Source organism: Excalfactoria chinensis, chromosome 3 (genome assembly GCF_039878825.1).
Source record: "Excalfactoria chinensis isolate bCotChi1 chromosome 3, bCotChi1.hap2, whole genome shotgun sequence".
NCBI classification, from domain to species: domain Eukaryota; kingdom Metazoa; phylum Chordata; class Aves; order Galliformes; family Phasianidae; genus Excalfactoria; species Excalfactoria chinensis.
This window is the reverse complement of record NC_092827.1, coordinates 88,685,066-88,703,807: the sequence shown is the minus strand read 5'-3', so window position 1 is coordinate 88,703,807 and position 18,742 is coordinate 88,685,066. Positions and strand designations below refer to the sequence as shown.

The 18,742-nt window shown below is 45.8% G+C and overlaps 2 protein-coding genes across 2 annotated transcripts in view; one reads left to right on the top strand and one right to left on the bottom strand.

Annotated features, from left to right (window-relative positions):
* Positions 1-18,742, top strand: part of TP53BP2 (tumor protein p53 binding protein 2) — a 64,573-nt gene that overhangs the window by 40,076 nt on the left and 5,755 nt on the right. The gene's annotated exons all lie outside the window — the stretch shown is intronic.
* Positions 569-18,486, bottom strand: LOC140249767 (calpain-2 catalytic subunit). Its single transcript, XM_072331883.1, has 21 exons — positions 18,068-18,486; positions 17,885-17,954; positions 14,025-14,143; positions 13,649-13,782; positions 12,673-12,841; positions 11,149-11,232; positions 10,164-10,249; positions 9,446-9,520; positions 9,110-9,270; positions 8,524-8,693; positions 7,723-7,734; positions 6,126-6,337; positions 5,994-6,030; positions 5,427-5,492; positions 5,124-5,181; positions 4,411-4,475; positions 3,247-3,315; positions 2,518-2,596; positions 2,282-2,398; positions 1,889-1,947; positions 569-1,292 (listed from the first exon to the last, which is right to left on the bottom strand). The coding sequence occupies exons 1-21, from the start codon at positions 18,302-18,304 to the stop codon at positions 1,269-1,271; spliced, it is 2,103 nt and encodes a 700-aa protein (XP_072187984.1). The 5' UTR covers positions 18,305-18,486; the 3' UTR covers positions 569-1,268.

Sequence of the window (18,742 nt, the reverse complement as noted above, 5' to 3'; positions counted from 1 at the left end):
GAAAAAAATCCTTGAACAAAATATTTCCTAAATACAAATTTCCAGCGGAAATGTTGTTTATAGCTTTTCAGTTCAGGAATAATCATTTGGTAATAAATGCTATTTAGTAGGAAGTACCAAGTGTTTCCTGAAAGGTAAGGCATTTGTGATGTACCTCTACCTCACCTTCAGGCTTGTGCTTTCTTTCTGGGTAAGTCCTTGCTTTGTTCTCAAGTAAAAGAAACTGTAAAAAGGAAACAGATTCTCAAGTGGATGAAGCTGTGTCAGCTGTGGTGAGAACTCTGCTCGCATTCACAGCCTCACTGTTTTAATAGGGTATGGGGTATATACAGAAGTGATCATCTTTCTTGAAAGCATAGTTTTTCAAGCGTTAATCTTTTAAAGTGTCAGGCTATCCAATACTGCATTAAGGGAGATACATTCAACGTCTGTTAATGCCTAATCAGCTCCAGAATGTGGTTTGTTGTTTTTTTCCATATTAAAAGGCAACTGGTTCTGTTCTGGACAACTGAAGCTCTGCATATATTCTGCAAGACTCTCTCCCAAAGGAATATTGCTCAGTTTCAGAAACAATAAGGATCCTGAAAGCCTTATTTTCTCTGTTATCTTTTTATTTAAATACTTGTATTTCAAAGGAAGATTAAAAAAGATGCAGGAACTCAAGAGCTGGGAGCATGTGCTTTATCTGGTGAGAGCTGAGTTGCTGACAGCCTTTTCCCACTCCAGGGATATCAATGGTCAAGATGCAGAGACTTGTCTTCAGATTGTTTAAACGTGTTACTTGCTACTCGAGTCCTTCAAAAATTATTTAACCTGAATGAATAATACTGAAGCTTAACGGAAAGCAGGCGGGGCACCAGATCTTACTGAACACCTGTGTTCTGAGGTGCTGCAATACCCCTTTCAGATAGCAGCGTCACAAGGTCCCACATATTACAGAAGCCCTTAAACATAATAATCTTTCTTCCCACACTATATAGGAAGATATTAGTAAAGAAATATATTCAAAAGTTGCACTGAGGATTTATACAGTAATAAAGCTGTACAGAAGGTACATAGGATTATATAAAGACTGTTAAACCTATTAAACAAGGTTGCAGATTCTTCCACCGTGGAATTAGCGCTTTCCTCCTTGTAAGCGTGTGCAAAGTTCCCATTTGTAAGTTAAGGCACGTGTAATTTAGCATATATGTATTTTTTGCTTTGTATGCTGTTTATCTTCACCTGATCTTCATTGTTTTGAAGCAACTTGGACTGCTGGCAGTAGTTCAAATGACAGTGAAGAGGAGCCACTATGAGAGAGAAAGATGGCCTGAAGTTTAATGGAAAATACCCAGAGAAAGTATGCACATTTCTATTTCCACCATGAGGAGTGTAAATAGAAGACACCTTAAGATACGACCGGAATGGTTTATATTTCTCACTTATTGTAGAGGAACTTCAGAATGATACACGCATTCTTCATTTTGATCCAGATATAAGTTGTTACCTGAACTTTAGTAGCAGGTTAGTTTTCTCCTGGTTCTCTACAGGACACACGTAATGAAGAAAGCATGTGTAGTCCATCCTGTGAGTACTTATAAGCCTACATTTGACTCTGTTATTGACAGAAGAGGCAGGGAAGAGACCTACACAAGTTTCAGCCAGAATTACTTCTGGTAAATAAGCGACTTCTGGTTAAAATATTGCATCTTATTTGGGACTGGCTGTAGAAAGTACAGCTTAGAAAAGGATGTTTCTCAAGACAATTACACGAGCAATATAAATATAACATATATGAGAACAGATAACGAGCCATAACTAGTCAGAATAGAGTGGGATGCTCTTTGCTGTGAACTCCCTCCACCTCCCAAATAAGAAAAGAACTTTTAGAGCTGAATGAACTTACGTTAATGAGGTTCAATTCTATTGTTCCAGTTTTCTCGGTATCCAGTTTTCTAAACATTTCTATGGAGTGAGAGATGATAGAGAAAAATGAATATAGGGACCAACTGGAAAGATTTTCTCTTCCCCATGCTTCAGCTCAGAGACGAGTTTATGACAACAGACTTCAACCCGGGTTAAAAAGTGCCACTGTGAAACCATCCCACTAGAGATGGAAATGTACGCTGGCTTACAGGTACAACAACTACTTGCCAAATAGGCAGAAAAAGAGACTGTACAGTTGTAGTAATTCTGTCTGTAATACTGACAAATGTTAATTTAAAACAGCTTTCAGCATCCAGTAGCCTCATAGTGAGAAGGCAAAGCAACAGAGTTTGGTTTTTAAACCTGTACTCACTGAACAAGGTTTCCAGCCGAATCAAGCACCGGACAAAGTTATCAAAGTCAATGATGAGGTCTTCATCAGCAAACCGAGCCACAATGATTTGATGTAACTGGCAGTTCAACTTGAACCCTATAATGTAATGCCAAGGATTGGGGGATGAAAAAAAGAGCTTAGAAATCACGTACTGGAATGCAGTGAGTATCTGCCACCTCAGCTTGGAAGTGCTATAATACTTAAAGGACAAATACCTGCAGCTTCCAGTGCTCTCCTCATCTCATATGAATTCATAGTTCCAGATCGATCAACGTCAATTTCCCTGTAAATTTTCTACAGGACACAAAACCCAAAGTCAAAACTTGTCAACAGTTCAGAGTGCCTTTTGGCTTCAGTCAGAAGGGTGAAGAGCAGCTGAGGATGCTGAGGGCTAAAACTGTGGGACTGAGGACATACGCAGGTTGCAGGAGGCATCTCATGCACCTTCCCAATGGTGTCACAGCACTGGGATGTGTGGCTGCCACCCAACTCCTGGTGGCCTCAAGCGGACAGCATAGGGCTTCCAAGCAAAACACTTTGAGCCAACTAGATTGTTTTCCTGCTACTTTGTGTTCTGTAGAACTCTGAGGGGTTTTGGTTGTGTTCTGAGTTTGCCAGGCAGTTGACCAGCTTCAATTAGAGCTGATGTAGGCATTAAGTAACTGGGCCTAGTGCATATGTTCAGCTGCTGTTCTTGGGTTTCCCTTTCCAGTCTGTTCTCATTCTCTGAAACTAAGAGGATCACCAGCAGGGAAGAGGCTTTGCCTCCCTCAGAGTGGAAGACATTTACCAGTTTCACTTAAATAAAACACAATTTGCAGTGATCACGCACAAAGGAGCTGCATGTCAAAGTTTACAGTTAAAATCTCTAATAGCTGTATATTGTATGAGGAAAAACAATCCATGTTTTATTATATGTTCTCCCCAAAAGAGTTGTGTCTTACCTGATATTTCTGAATCTTTGTCCAGAGTGTGTGGAACTCCTTCAGCCCCAGCTTTCCACTCCCATCATTCTTGTTGGAGTCAAGGTAATTTCTTTGGAAGTCAGAAAAAGGGTTTTCCCTCTCTGTGCTGGGCTAATTAACAGGAGTATTGTGACTTAATTGCATTTTTTGATGAGTATTAAGAAAAGGATATAAGTCCTCTCTAGAGGTTATGTTTATGTTTGTTTCCTTTGCTTAAACAAACCCATCCTTTTGGATACACAAACTGTTCTCCAGGGCTTCTTGTCTTTCTAAATCAATAAAGTGACTGATTCGTTTAAACTGTGATCAGTTCACAAGCTTTTCTTGCTCCTCCTCTGCCTTTTCAATACATGTATAAAGCAGCAGATGTGATGCCATTTTGCTCTCCATAGGTTCATTGCCTGCAGTTACAGGAGTTTGTAAGTTTAGGTTATAAACAGGAAAAGACACAACCAAGCCTGCTATTTAGAGAATTCTTGCACAAACAGCTAACAAAAGAACCTGGTCATTCATTGCTTCCCTCCCCAAAACCACTAAGTAATATGGTCTGCTAACACTAAATTTTAGCAGATAATCATTTTGTTTGGTAATTTTCCATTTGTTTCTGAGTACACAGTTCAAATCTCACTGAGCAGAGAAGCTGGATGTAACTATTCTTAGACCCAAGTCCTTCATCCTACACTTTTGTGCCTATTCTTGGATGTAAACACTCCTAAAACTCAGTATAGTCTCTGGCTCCCATTATTTGCTTGCTTCATTTCTTGTTTATTAAGTCCTTAAGGCTTTACAATACATGAGCCAGATAACAAAGTGTGTAAGTACAGCCAGCTGTGTGCATCTTAACTACCAGCCAAGGCTGTCCACACCCTGCTGAGAGCCGCCTGTTGCCAGCAAACCTTACTTTGGCATCAGCTAAACCATAATAAACAAGACTTTTAAAGCAGATGGCCCTGTCTGGAAATGGAGTTCCCCTCTGCCTGAGAAAATGTGTGTGCCATGGTCAGCGACCAAACCAAGGACTGCAGCTTTTATGTGGGGGGACCAGCGCAAAAACAGCTGATCTGCCTCAGGAGGCATCACAAAGGCAGCAGCTCGCCTACTTCAGGCAGAAAAATAGCATCTTGGAACAGCCCTAAAGGATACATCTAGCAGATCAACCATTATTTTGCACGTCTCGATGCTAAAGCCGTCAGATTTAATATCTTGGCCTGTAAAGAAAGAGCAAGAGATGGGATTATGGCTGCACGCTGTACCACAGGACTTTCCTCCATTGCCTGGGAGCTCTGCAACCAGTGTACACACCTCCACCCTTAACTGCATGTCTCTTTGGGGACTTCCTTTGCAACTGGCAAGATGACCTTTTCAGTATATTTTTTGTTTCTCCATAATTTGTGCTTAGCACTTTGCCTTGTCTGTGGCAAGTTGGTTACTCAGTGGCAATCTGGCATCTCCTTCAAGTCTGCCCATACAACAAGGAGTTCTATCATATGGCTGCCATGGTCTGGGCCAAACCAGCACAGCAGGCACTAGGGAATGCCTGCCTGCTGCTCTGAGAATTACTAACAGCATCCTCAGCCTTTGGGATCTAGCAGTTGCATTGGTACCCCTTCTAAGGCAAGTTAGTCCTTAGAGATAGTTCTGGTTTTGTACAAGAGATGGACATGGCACTGAAGGAGGCAAATGGATGCTAATATACAGCCCTCCTTTTCCTGACAGAGACTTAAGGGTGAAAGTTTGCTGTGATATTTCCTCAAGCAAACAGTCAGTCTGGTTTGTAGGCCATGTGAAGAGAGAATCTCTCACGGCCGCTCTGGGAGCCTGTCTGTGTCCTGAAGCTGCTGGGGGCAGGTACTTACGTTTAGCTAAGATTTTGTTCAGGATGTTGCGCAGCTCGAAGGCAGAGATCTCTGCATCCTGCAGAAAAGAGGAAAATAAGTTCTTCAGTGGGAGACACAGGCACCGTCTCATAAGCAGCCTCCTCATCCTTTGGGATTGATGGTCAAGATCAGCATCCCTCAGTGTTTCTGTCTGATGTGGGTGTGCCCTCACCATGAAACCCATTTGGCAAGTCTGGATCCACTGGCACCAGTGACTGGGAGCAGTCCCTCTTGCACACTGACCCCTGCCACCCCTGTAAGACTTAACCATGAAATACTCACGTTTCCTGCCAGCTGCCCAAAAAGCTTTTTGAAGCTGGGTTCAATGTCATCTTCACTGATCTCAGTCTAGAAGAGAGAGAGAATACAGAATATGGGAAGGAGGAACTTTTCACCTTGAGAAGGACTTAATGTGCTTCCTTGTCCCAGTAAAACACGATTTAAATGGCAAAGTTGTAGGTACAGATTGTGTTTGCTTTGATTTTGATCATTTTTAGATTTAGGGGATCTATGGCTAAAGCTTTGTGCTCCCAGATTCCTGGACAGCAAAGGGAATCTCCTATGGCTTCAGTTATCTCTGCAGGCAGCACCAGATCCTGGGTACCTGGAGTGCCCAGAGTCCCCACCTCAGAAAAGAGGCAACATGTGTTTTCATTATTGCTTATGATGTTTCTGCTCACTTTTCTGGACGTTCAATTATGCATATCCAAAAATCCATTTCCAAAGTGGGATAAGTTTTTGGTAATGCCTGCAGCAAAATGTCATCTGCTTGGGCTGCGCTGGAAGAAAGACAGTCCAGCCCCATTTATTTATGACAAAGTTATCTCGATTTAAAATATTATAACATACCTCTTCAAAATTGGCCTCTATTTCATCATCTATAACCCTAGAAAGATAAGGAAGTTGATATTAAAAACAAAATAGCAATTGTAACAAACCCTCCCATTCCCAGTCAGTCCTCAGTGGCACAAAGCTACATACGTTGAGTTTGCGTTCTTTTCTGAGAAGACTCGGAGGCAGAAGTCTCCATTCAAGTTGGGTTCAAAAGTAGAGGGCACGACGATGTATTCTCCTGCGGGGAGCTTGAACCGGTTCAGCACTTCCCGGAGGTTGATGAAGGTGTTGGATTTTTCTCTCGCTTTGTTAGTCAGGAAAAAATTTTTGCTCAGATGAATATTCGTCTGGCCAGAAAACTTATGGAAAGCAAGAAAACAGAGAAAACCCATCATTTGCATGGATTTGTTCTCTTTTAAGTTGCAGACACAATAGAGATGGCAGTTAGCGAGGTGTGAAGAGAAAAACGTATGTTCCACCAGAACGAAAGGGAAAAGAGAAAAGGAGTGAGTGTCTCACACCGCAGTACTCCTGTGTCACAGACCATCTCACTACAGCATTCAGCTAATGCTTATGTTTAGCAGACTGTGAAGAAATCTGACAACCTTTTGGAGACCAACAAGATCTGATAGTGACAGGACAAGGAAGAAACTGAAAGAGGTTACATGTTAGGGGGAAATCTTTCACAATGAGGGTGGTAAGGCCCGGGCAGTGCCCAGAGAAGCTGTGGTGCCCCATCCCTCAATGTACTCAAGGCCAGGCTGGATGCGGCCCTGGGCAGTCTGAGCTGGTGAGAAGTGCCAATGGCTGGAGATTGGAACAGGATGGTCTTTTAGGTCCCTTCCAACCCAAACCATTCTATGATTCTACGAAATTCTTTCATCCCCGATTTTACTTGAAGGCCAGGTGTATTGCAGCTGATGGATGCCTGACCCCAGGACTACTGCCCCCCAGAGCACTGTAGCTCTGCTCCCCCAGGCTGCCCTGCAGCAGAGAATCCAGTTCTGCAGGGCTCTGAGAATAAAATTAACACCGCACATTACTGAAGTGTATTTGAGTGGCGACATCATCCAGAACAAACTCTTCTGGGCAGGGATTTAAAGACAAGCTATTTCAGATGCAGAAGCAAACACTGGGAACACGCACTGCTCAGAAACCTCCCCTTCCCCTCTGCCCAGACTTTGAAGAATGTGAAACCTGTCAGACCTGCTGCAGCTGTGATGGGAAAGTCAACAGACTGTAGCTTGACTCTTGTGGTACACAGAATAGATTTTAGACCACGAGGGTAAGAGCTGAGGAGTAACAGAATGTTGCTAAAGCAGCCAGAAGATAGGTAAGAAATTAAATGAACTGGTAACTCTATTTCCTTCCCGGCGAAACCATGTTTTACATAGCAGCCACATATGCTGCCTGCCCTTTCTGTGCCTCACGAATCTGAGTGCACTCTGTCAGGTGCAGCAAACCATGGCTGAGGTCACCCTGGCACTTTGCTCCACCTCATTTGTCCCAATGGGTTTGTCCCTTATGAGTTTCTGCTGTACCGTGAGCTCTCACCTGAACCCAGGACATTTTAAAAATGCAACACAGGCTCAAGCCCACCTCCGAATAAACAGCCACTAACTTCAGATTCTGCATAGCCCATATGGTCCTTCAGGGAAGGAGGAGCCTCTCAACTGTTTCTGCCCACAGAGCTCAGCCTCAGAGCTGCACCTTGAACCCTTCAACGCCACCGCATGCTACGTACCTCTGGGGGCACCTGCAGGGAGAAAAGCACAGTTAGTTGTGTGCTGCAGTGCTGCTCTCTGGCTGCAGTCACAGTCCTGACCTGAGTCCCCACTGCTTTCTGCAGTGTAGAGCTGCACCAGGTGATGGTCAGGTGGGGGTTAGGGAAAGGTTCTGCCCCAGAGGGCAGTGGGCATGGCACAGGCTGCCCAGGGCAGTAGGCACAGCTCTGAGCTGCTGGAGTTCAAGGGGCATTTGGATGCCACTCTCAGACAGGGTTTGGATTTTGGGTGGTACTATGCGGAACCAGGAGCTGGGCTTGATGACCCTTGTGTGTCCCTTCCAACACAGGATCTTCTGTGATTCTATGGTTTTACTTTGGTGTTAAACCTTATTTGCCTACAGGCACCAGATTCTTTGACAAACCTTTTCCAAATCTGGGGTACTGAGAAAACAAGCAGTTGCACACGTTGCCTGCAGTTAGACCAAAAGTCAAACAACACTTGTGGTTCTAAACAAAGTGACTGATTAAGGAGCTGCCACAGACACATCCCGAACCTTTAGTCAGCAGACAGGGTTTTACAGCTGAACATGGCTTCTGTAATCTCTCTGGATGGCTGTCTATGTGCTTGACCACTGCTTTGATAGAGGACAATTTTCTTAACACCTAAATGGAATTTTCACTCATACTACTGGTATCTGATTCAGTTCTGATGTGTTAGGGTTGGAAGCCCAATTGAGGTAGGGCACAGAAGGAACTGAGTACTTTGCTGGGTTAGTAGAGTGAGAGACCTTTCCTTTTCCTTCCATTTATCTTACTTGCCTCATAAATTGCAAAGCCAATGGTATGCATGTCCTCTCCCATCTTCCTCTGCTTCCTCCGATGCTTCTGAATGAGTCCAATGAGAAATGTGCAGCCCCCCTCAGGATCGTCAGGATCCTCATCTTCTTCCTCCAGCTTGATTAAATACTGTGGATTCATCCAGAAAGTGTCTGCGAAGGGGATTTATAAAAACTGCTCAGAGCCTCCTTTGATAAACACATGCCAGCTAGGACAGACACAGCCCTGACTTCCAAATTAAGCTGTGACCAATGCTTCCCTCCCAGCCTCACAACCGTAAGTAGACCCTCATTATGGAGCCGTGTCTTCCATGCACTTACACTTCCTGGATATCAGTCCCTGATGCTTCCAGAAAGTCATAAGCCACCCCAGACCAGTAAACATCAAGGGCAAGGCATGCCGGGCTGACCAAAGCCAACAGTGAAGTCAATGTAACACCAACACTGAAGTCAACGTAACACCAGACTCAGAAAGGTTCCTTACCACTGTGCCACTGAGGCTGTGGCTTCAACCCAGTCCTTTACACTGCAGAATATCCAGAGCAACAAGCGGATGAGCACACACTTACTTGGGTAATTCCTGCAGCCCCCTGCAGTAGCTCCTCGTCGCCAGTTCCCATCCAGCTTCAGCAGGCTCCACTTCTTGTACCTGTCACTTGCCAGAGTGTCTGGAGTCAGATTGCAGATCTCCAGGCGGGAGTAGTGCCTCAGGAAGTCATTGAAGGCCATCCTGGGGGAGGCAATGCCATCTCTTTATGATGCACAGTTTCCAGACAGCCACCTTGTCTGTTTACTCTCTCTACTGCAGCAATTTAGCACCGGGATTTGGAGTGAACTTGCTCACTCATCTTGGAGAGTGTGGTGGGAGAGGGTACTTTGTGTGGGAAAGAGGCTCATTCGCTTACCAAAACTCCCCATCCTCATGTCTCCTCGTCAGCCGCTCCCGCACCTCTGGGTCAACACCATTCCAGTTTGGGCAGCTGAAAGACAAAACCACGTTAACTGCATTTTAAAAAGTTAAATCTTGATGTAGCTGGTCTGGCATGACTCAGTTTTTCTCACAGCTCTACACAATTGCAATACTCCATGACACCCATCTGGAAGCAGCTCTAGGGCTCTCAAACAACAGCAGAATTGAAATCTGGGGACATTCGGACATTAGGTACCTGGCCTCTTAAAATGCAAGGCAGAAGTTTTACTTGCACAAAGTACTGATGCCTCGACTGAAACAGAGCAGGAAGACCCAGAGTAAACACTGTTCAGCCACAGCAGCACATAAGCTCCAGCTTCCACTGCTAACAACAGAAATGCATTTTTAAGGCCCTTATATAAAGTAGGTTTTCAGAAGCTCACCACTGAATCTGGGCTGTTAAAAAAAGCAGCAACTACAAAATCACAAACCAAATCACTTCATCTAGCCCAAAAGCAGGTGTTTGTACAGAGGGCACTACAAGCATGGGAGACACAGTGGTGGGATGCCTCTTTTAACCAGCTCAGAGTGAACATCACATGCAGACACAACCTGAAGTGAAGCTGGAAGTAGTGAGACCACAGAGGACAATAGGAATGCAACCATTTCCCTGCAGTCAATACCCATAGGCAACATGCAAGCTGATGACTCACTTGTCGTTCCATCTCCCCGTCCACTCCACTTCTCCCCAGGGATTTCGGATTCTGATGAGCTTCTGGATGCTTCCACGAAAGTTCACCTGGAGGGATCAGAAGAGTGTGGAAAGTCACCCAAGGACTCAGCTCTGTGTTCTCTTCCTTTTTTTTTTTTTAATCTGCCCATTGCTGTGCACATAGAACCTGACACAAACAAAGCTCTATGAGATCCAGTGGGAACAGCCATTGTTTATGAGGAACACGCAGATCTGGGGCATTACTAGAGCCCATAGCCAAGGAAACAGAGGAGAGCAGGCAGAGCAGAGCACCAAAGTTCAAAGATGGGGTTCCGCAATGAACTCTTCATACAAAGCCTGCAAACGTCTCCGAAGGAGAAGCTTGCCTATGTCTTTTTATGAATTAAAGTCAAATTCCCTCCTGATTCTTCTTCTATGACAGGAGGACCAAGTGCATGCACCCCAACCTGCCTGAGAACGCTGCTCACCTCTCTGCAACGTGCCTGTGGCTGGGGACTCACTGCTGGAGTCAATAAATGTCCTTTACATATATGAAGGACACCATGACCAGTCTGCTTCCTTTTGGTATTGCTCACCTTACCTTTGTTGATCACCTGCTCTTGGCTGGGCACCTGGCTTTCACACATGGTGCTCTGCTGGAAGGTGCTGATTGCTGTTATTTAATAAGTAATAATATATATTTTTTTGCCTGGCGTGTCTCACACGTCTTACCATGCACTTAAGTTGTTATCTACCAGAGGACAGCATGTCCTCTGCAGAGAGTTTTCCCAAGAAGTTAAGTTTGTGTTTACCCAAAACAGAAAGACTAACTTGCCATTTCTTCAGACAGAAGTGACTCAAAAAGCTGGCTCTGCAGAGACTGAAGAATTTTTGGCTATGAAGACCAATCTGTTGCTGCCACAGCTCAGGGAGGACCATGTATGGGGCTGGCTGCATTTGTCCCTGTGTTGGGGCACAGCACCTACCTCCTCTGCCCCAGTGACGGAGTACGCGTGTCCCTTCACCAGCTTCTGTGATGTGACTGCCTCCGTCTCAGCTGCACTGGTGATCTGTAAGAGCAAAGTAGCTATTACAACACTTGAGTAGTCTGACCTATGAACACTGCAAAGAAAATCACTTCTCGCAAGAAAGTGGCTGCTTGACATCCTGATTTAGAGCTTCTTCAACCTCCAATAAACATGTTTGTCACTCTCCTTCCTCCTTTTCAGAAGGTATGTGATCTTCAAACAAGCATACTCAAAACTTAGAGAAAGAAAAATAAAGAAAAAGAGGAAGGGTATGGGATCAAGCAGACAGAATTCCTGCTGCCATTTCATGCCCTGTTGTTACTACAGGGCATTATATTGCTTAACTTCTGTTCCACTTTATCTCTGACAGACAAGAAGAAAAGAGTTTACAGTATTTTTCAAAGACCAAACTCACTAATAACTACTTTATAATGTATAAAGCACTCATCAACAAAGGAATATATGGTTTTTTCCCCCACCTCAAACATGAGGTTTGCATCATTCTGGAGCAAAAATCCAGATGTTAGATTCTTATCTAGACTAGACTAGAACAAGCCTAGAAAGTGCTGTGGAGTCGCACATTAACATTAACAAAGTGTTCTTCCTGCTGTGAAACTTCCCGCTCTCGTGACTGGGATTTAAAACAAAAAAATGGGAGGAAACACTCGAGTTTAAATTACGTTTGCAGTTCTTGCCAACAATTTACCTTCTGTTTAGACACAACTGCCTCCTTTGGGAGTATGTTGGTTATTGTGGCAATGATACTCAGATTCATTTCAGTGAGGCTAAAAGCAATGCTGAACTGTAGTCAGAGACAATAAGCTCCTCATTGTTTTTTATAGCACAGATATAGATTTTGGCAACGTGTTGTTTGATAAAGCCTTTAAAATGACCAATAGCAGCCTCCCTGATCGGACAGTGTATCCCAGTTGTTTTTGCTTCTGGGTTGTTTGGTTGGGTTTTTTTTTGAACCTTTTGGTACAGCCTGTACAACAAACAGGATGGAGACTGCTACAGCTGAGCACACAATGGAGGAGCCATTAGCAGCAGCTCTCTGCCCAAAGCCACTCAGCCTGTGACAATCTGCTGCCAAGCTGCAGACTTTCTGAAGAACAAAGATGTACATTGGGATCTCTAACAAGTTACCCATATGATTCTTCACCATGAGCCTATGAAACAGCAGAAATTTTCAGAGAATATCCTGAGTTGGAAGGGACTCACAAGGATCATCAAGTCCAACTCCTGGGTCTCAAGGAAGAAAAACAACTGAGGCAATGAACTTTAACACATGAGCGAATTAGATCTATGTTTTAGCCTGTTCTCTATTGCTGTGTCACACTCCTGGGTCAAATGCTCCAGGCAGAAGGAACTGCCTTCTGATCTTCAAGAGGCAGAGCGAAGCATCCTCTGAACACAGGTCCACTTCCCATGTGCCCACATGCAGAGCAAGAGCCAAGCATCCAGCAGTAAGCACCAACTCACATCGATGGAGCAGCCAAGGAGAGAGCCTTTCTGCAGGGCTTTCTGAATGATTTTGAAGAGGTTGGGTGGTGCCTTCTGCAGCTCATACCATTCTGCAATCCCACCAGTGAAGTCCTCAAAGCCTTCAGTGGTGGTGCCACCGGAGAGAGCCTCGTATGATCCATTCAGCCTGCATGAAAGCACACACCCACACAACCATCAGGTTCCCTACTCTCCTCTTCTCCTGGAGACTGGCACTCCGTTGTGCAAACTGTCACAGCACTTCTCCTTTCAACAGCAGCTACAAAGGCAATCTCCTTCCTTCAGCTTTCCTTCTTACACCTCTTTAGAGTAAGGCAGAATGTGATCATTTGCAAGTTCAGTCATATCAATGGCAAAAAAAAAAAATCCAAAAACTTGGATGTTATTCAAACAAACAAAAAAAAACAACCCCCAAGAACCAACACCATACTTGTTCTCCATAGTCTTTCACTCCCTTGAACAATCATGGGATTGATTTTCATCTGCTCTAAAATAGCTCCATTTCTTAAGTCAGTTTAAAAATGGTAATGTTATATGGCGGAATTCCTCTCTGACTCCCTCCCAAACTGGAAATTCACCTTTGAGCATCTTCACCCCGAAGACAGATCTGGGCAGGTGGACTGGCATGCTTCGCATACCACAGCACTGCAGCTGTAAACCCTCACAGGTGCTCTGAGCACATGAAATGGAGCTCGCAGACCCTAGTAACAGGAGATGACACTTGAAGAACAGGCTTGCCAGGGGATGTTTTCCTTGGCTAGCAGCAAAAACAGTACTTTTGGCTGCTGTCAGTAGCACCTGTCAGCACAGTTTCACTAAGGCAGCCACTGTGATAATGAGACTGACATTTCGAATGTGTAGTATCTGCACTGTGTGGGGTGCTATGGGGAAACAGGCAAAAAGAGAGAACAAGCAGTCTCTCTTGCCCCAGGTGGCCACCCAGGCCTGTACTCACTTGGCGTAGGCCTTCTCCAGCAGTGCACTCCAGAACTCACTGCCCTCTGCCGAGTGCACGAAGAGCAGCTCCCCGTTCTTGGTGGGCAGCCGGTCATCCACCACGACATCCACCCACTCTCCATACTGCCAGAACTGGGAGAGAACACAAATACCTCATCATTGGCCCTTGTCCACCAGCAAAGAGAGCCCCTGCTCCTGGCTCTTTGGTCATTGGCTTTCTTCCCTCCATCGCCATCACTCTCTTTGGATTTCAGCCTGTTCTTTTGGTGTCCCCCAAGATGTTCCAAGAGACATCTCGCACACAGACATGGCCAACCACACAGATTCCTGGCAAACAGCACTCGGGAGAAGGCAAGAGCCAGATTTACACATACCTGGAAGTGGAAGATTCCTGCATATTCATCCTGGAAGCTCTGGTCTCTGGGAACAACACGGGCCAGAATTTCTTCATTCAGAGTGAGGGAGGCAATAGCTGCCAAGAGCCAGCAGTCCCCTGTAAGAAAAAGGCAGCACTCATTCCTCAAAGTTATTCTTTAACTTTTGTACTGAATAAGGACTGTGCATTATAACCAGCATGAGGTTATGCCTGCTGAGGTGATAGATTACAGCTCAGAAATGGATCACCTCAGCTGTGATGAGAAGATCCCACTCATCACTTTACCTCCAGGACACATCAAATGTATGTACACAAACATATGCCATTTCCAAGCAGACGTGGTATTTCCCCAACATTAAAAAACAAAAGAAGAATTGAAAAAAAGTAAAAGCAGTAATTATCACCCATGATGGGACTATCTGAAGAAGAAATTAATATTCAATTGAGTATTTAGCAAAGGTTAGAAAACAGCACGGGGAAAAGTCAAAGAGCGTATAGGTTCCCTGGGGTGCAATTTCTCCTCAAAAGGCTCATGTTTTCTCAAGAATAGGCAGCTTTCTTTTCCCTCTTCTACATTTCACCAATGCTTATTGACTTGCCACCCAGACGTCTAACCTAGGGCTGAGTTCCTGTTAAAGTTCCCTTGCAGTCTCCTGCCAAACAGGAGTTCCTTTGACCTTGTACACCTCTGGAGGCTTGTTAGAGGCCTCTTTGTCCTGTGCAACATCCAGTCTGGAGCTGGTCACCAGAAAGGCAGAAAAGGCCTGAAGGCAGGCACTGTTTCTCAGACCTCTTCACTCTTCCTGAGATGGAGCCAACATACACTGTGCCAGGCTGGGTCCAGGCTGTTCGGACAGTACTTTTCCACACCATCCCTCTCCAAGCAGGAGACTGCAACTATTGCATTTATTTACAGAGACAAATGTTGTTTTAACAGAGTGGTCACGTTCCAGTTAAGCTCATTAACCAGGTGGTTACTGTAAGGACCCAGCGACCCCCTGACTCCTGCAACCCATAGGAAGAAATGGCATTTCCGAACTCCTCCTTAGGAGAATCATAGAATCATTCAGGTTGGAAAAGACCACTAGGGTCATGTTTAATTTCTAACAAACAGACAATCTCAAAGCACCCTTAACACTAGGATCAGGCATGAGACTTGCAAAAATCACAGGCTAGTGGGATATCAGGCCTCAGCACTTAGGCCAAATAACCTATCATCGGTCACAGAGTCAAAAGACTGGATTAAAGTCTATCTGTAGGACTGTACAATTGGTTTGGCCATATCTGAGCTTCCATTTCCAAACTTTATAACCAGAATGCCAACTACACCAACACAGTAAAACAGAGATTCTCTCTCAGAAACTGCAGTGCTGGTCATGGTGGCAGGGGTGTGCAGGAAGCTCGCTGCCCCACATAGCACCCACCCTTCCCCATTCCATCCCTGCTGGGCTGCCCACAACCTGCCCATCTGAGCAGTGCTGACACACATCCCCCATCCCTGCAAGGCTTTGCAGATGTGCACAAAGCAAGTCTGGCATCTCAGGCTGACAGCAGCTGGATTAAGGTTAGCTGGGAGGATGTTCACCCACCTGCTGGGATGCCTTCCTTTGGCCAAGCAGCTGCATGCTCTCTCATCCAGAATAAAACAAACTCAGAAAAACAGCAACTGAGCCTGCTCAGCACAGCTGTATTGGCTGTAAGACACAGCTGGGTGAAACTACACAGCTCCTGGGCAGCATAAACCCTGTTCACAAACAGCCTGTGAGCATACTTGGAGTTTTAGCCTTGCACTGAGCAAGCCTGAGGAAGGTCCTTACCAAATAACCTTAGTGATAAAAGGGGTCCTACTGTATGGCTGCTTAGCTAGAGGTTCTGTGTAGGGAATATTTGAAAGGGCTGACAGCCAGGCTGGGCTAATCAGTGTAAATACACAGTGTAATAGACAGAACAAAGTTATCAGAAAAGAGGATATTATCAGGCTGTGAGTTTATTTATATTAACAAGAAGTAGGTTGGTTTTTTTTTGTTGTAGTTGTTCTTGTTTTGTTGGTTTTTTTGCATCTTGCTTCCTGTGTGCTGCTCTTGCTGCTTTACTTCTGATTTCTATGCATTCATATTTATTTACCTAATCTCCAACTATAAACAACAAAACAACAACAAAAGAGTTACAACAAGGCAAGCATAAACAGCCACAAAACGCTTGGTTTAAAATAGGCCATTCTGGACAGCTAAGCAAGGCAAAGCTTAGCATACAACAGGAGGGCAGCCCACGTAGGAGTGTGGGGTCAAACTAAAAATGTCCATTCAGTCAATCTCAAAAGCATCAGTATTTTAAAGCAGGCATAACTCTAGATTAATAACTATGTCAGTGGCTGAATGTATTTATATTAATAATGTGGGACCCCCCCCAGAAATTTTCTGGTTGGAGACACGAGGCTGTGCCAACTCACTCATAATAGAGTGGTTTTCAGTGTGGGAAAACCATGCATCTCATTTTCTACATTCATCCTACTCACTTTATCACTTTTCCACAGATCTGTATTCAAGGAGCATACATCTGTGATTAAACAGCGTATAAAAGATACTGCGCCCCGTACACCTCACTGTTGTGATACCATGGTGACATCCCTCCAAAGAATGTGGTTAAGGGTGAATAAACTTCCTCTGTATTTGCTCTGGTTCTTCTGCTGTGATGAGTCACCACATCCCATTTGCTGCAGTTCTGGACCAAACCCCATAATTAACTGCAGACCTGATACTGCAAAATTGATTCTGAATACTTGTCCTACAAAGCTTCTAAATAACAATTGTAAAGCAGAATAATGACTAACCCAAAGCCGAAAGGGAAGAGCTCTGTTGTCCTGAGAACCCAGTGAGCTTTTCTGTGCTAGCGATCCGTGCCAAGAAGTGTGTCCCAGCAGTGACAGGTGCGTGTGCTTTGGATACCTACTCTAAGATACTCCAAATGGGTGAGCACCAGCTGTAAAACTCTGCGTGGGCACAGGCCTGTTGCTTTCTGATCAAGCTTTTCGGATGACAAATAGGCCACTGAAGTTTTCTATGGACAAACAGCAATATAGTGATACAAAATGCAGATTTCCAAGAGCACCTGATGTATCCTACTACAGTGTTCTTTGGAACCTCCCAAAACATGATGTGACATCAGTGTCAGCAAGTGAAGTGCAAGTAAATGGAAGCATAGGTAAATCTCAGTGCGAAGCTGAGTGTCAGAGGAGGCAAAGGCAAAGAAAAAAGCATTTACATAAAACATCTGTGAGAAAGAACATAGATTCAAAGCAGGGTCTTAGTAACTCAACAGCTACAGAGGAAAAACCCATAGCATTGAATTAGTTCATCAATAAACGACAGAGAAGACAACCCCATCACGCAGATTGGTAAGAAGATAGCGAGGCTAGTCACAGCAGCAGTTAGTCATGCTGAAAGCAAACCTGAACGCTAACAGCCTCCTATTCAAATATTGTTTCGGGAGGGAAAGGAATACAAGCTGTGACTCAGTTCATGCTCTTTGGCGGTACCACATAACCTCGGGAGAACATCTGACTGGTCAGCTATGGCAACGGAGCTCCAGTTCTCTGAGCATCCTCACGTCCCTCCTCTGGACCGGCTCCAAAACATGCACATCTTTTGTGCACTGCCGTGCTGCTAACGGCAGCCGTGATTCAGGCTGAGGAGCGCACAAAGGCAGGCAGCAGTCGGGAAATGGAAAACCTGCCCGCATCCTTCCTGCTCCAGTCTGGCACGGGGCGATCCGATGGGCGAGGGAGGGCACAGCCCAGTGCGAACCCGCACGGCGCGGCGCTGGAAGCGGAAAGCTGCGCCCGCCGGGGGCCCCGCTTACCCAGGGCTCCTTGGCAGATGTCGGTGCGCGTGGCTCCGCCGGAGATGAACCGCGGGGAGGAACACAGCTCCTGCGAACAGAACGAGCCCGGCGTTACGGGAGGAGAAGGAGGGAGCGAAGAGAGAGACAACGGCGGGGATGGAGCCGGCGGGCACCGCGCATCACCCCGAGCCGGGCACCTACCGTAGGTCTGCACCAGACGACGCCCTTCGTTTTGTACGAGTTGGGCCCCAGCTCCCGGTAACCGAGAGCGGCGGGGCAGGCGGGGAAGGAGGGGTCTTGGAAGAGGCGGCCGGCCTGCAGGCACTCCCGCCGCAGCGCCCCGAAGTCCTGCCCCAGGTAGGGCACGGCCTGCTCGTGCCGCCCCGCGCCCGCCGCCGCCGCTCGCTCCTTCGCCAGCGCCGCCGCCATCCCCGCCATCGCCCCGCCGCACGCCGCCACGCCTCTCCTGTCACGGGGCCGCCCCGGGCGTGCCGCACCCCGCGGGTCGTGGGAGGGGAACGTCGAGGCCGATCCCAACCAGAAATCCCGCGTGGGGTTGTCACTGACGAGACAGGCCTCCTTGATGGGGATATAGCTTTGCTGTGTATCACTTCTTCCTCGTGGGTCGGGGGGGTCACTTAGCTGAGGCAATAAAAACATTTTCAGCTGATCATTGGGAGAAATCTTTTATAAACACCGCCTTAGCCCTGTAATGTAAGCTGCAGGGAGCCACGTAACCACAGAGCTGCTCCAAAGGCACTGGTTTGGCTCCACGCAGTGGATCAGTGCTGTACAGCCGCCACAGATCAGACTAACCTCATTTTCAAGAGCCACAGTAGAAGGAAACTAATGTCAGTTGAAAGCAGTGGTTTTCAC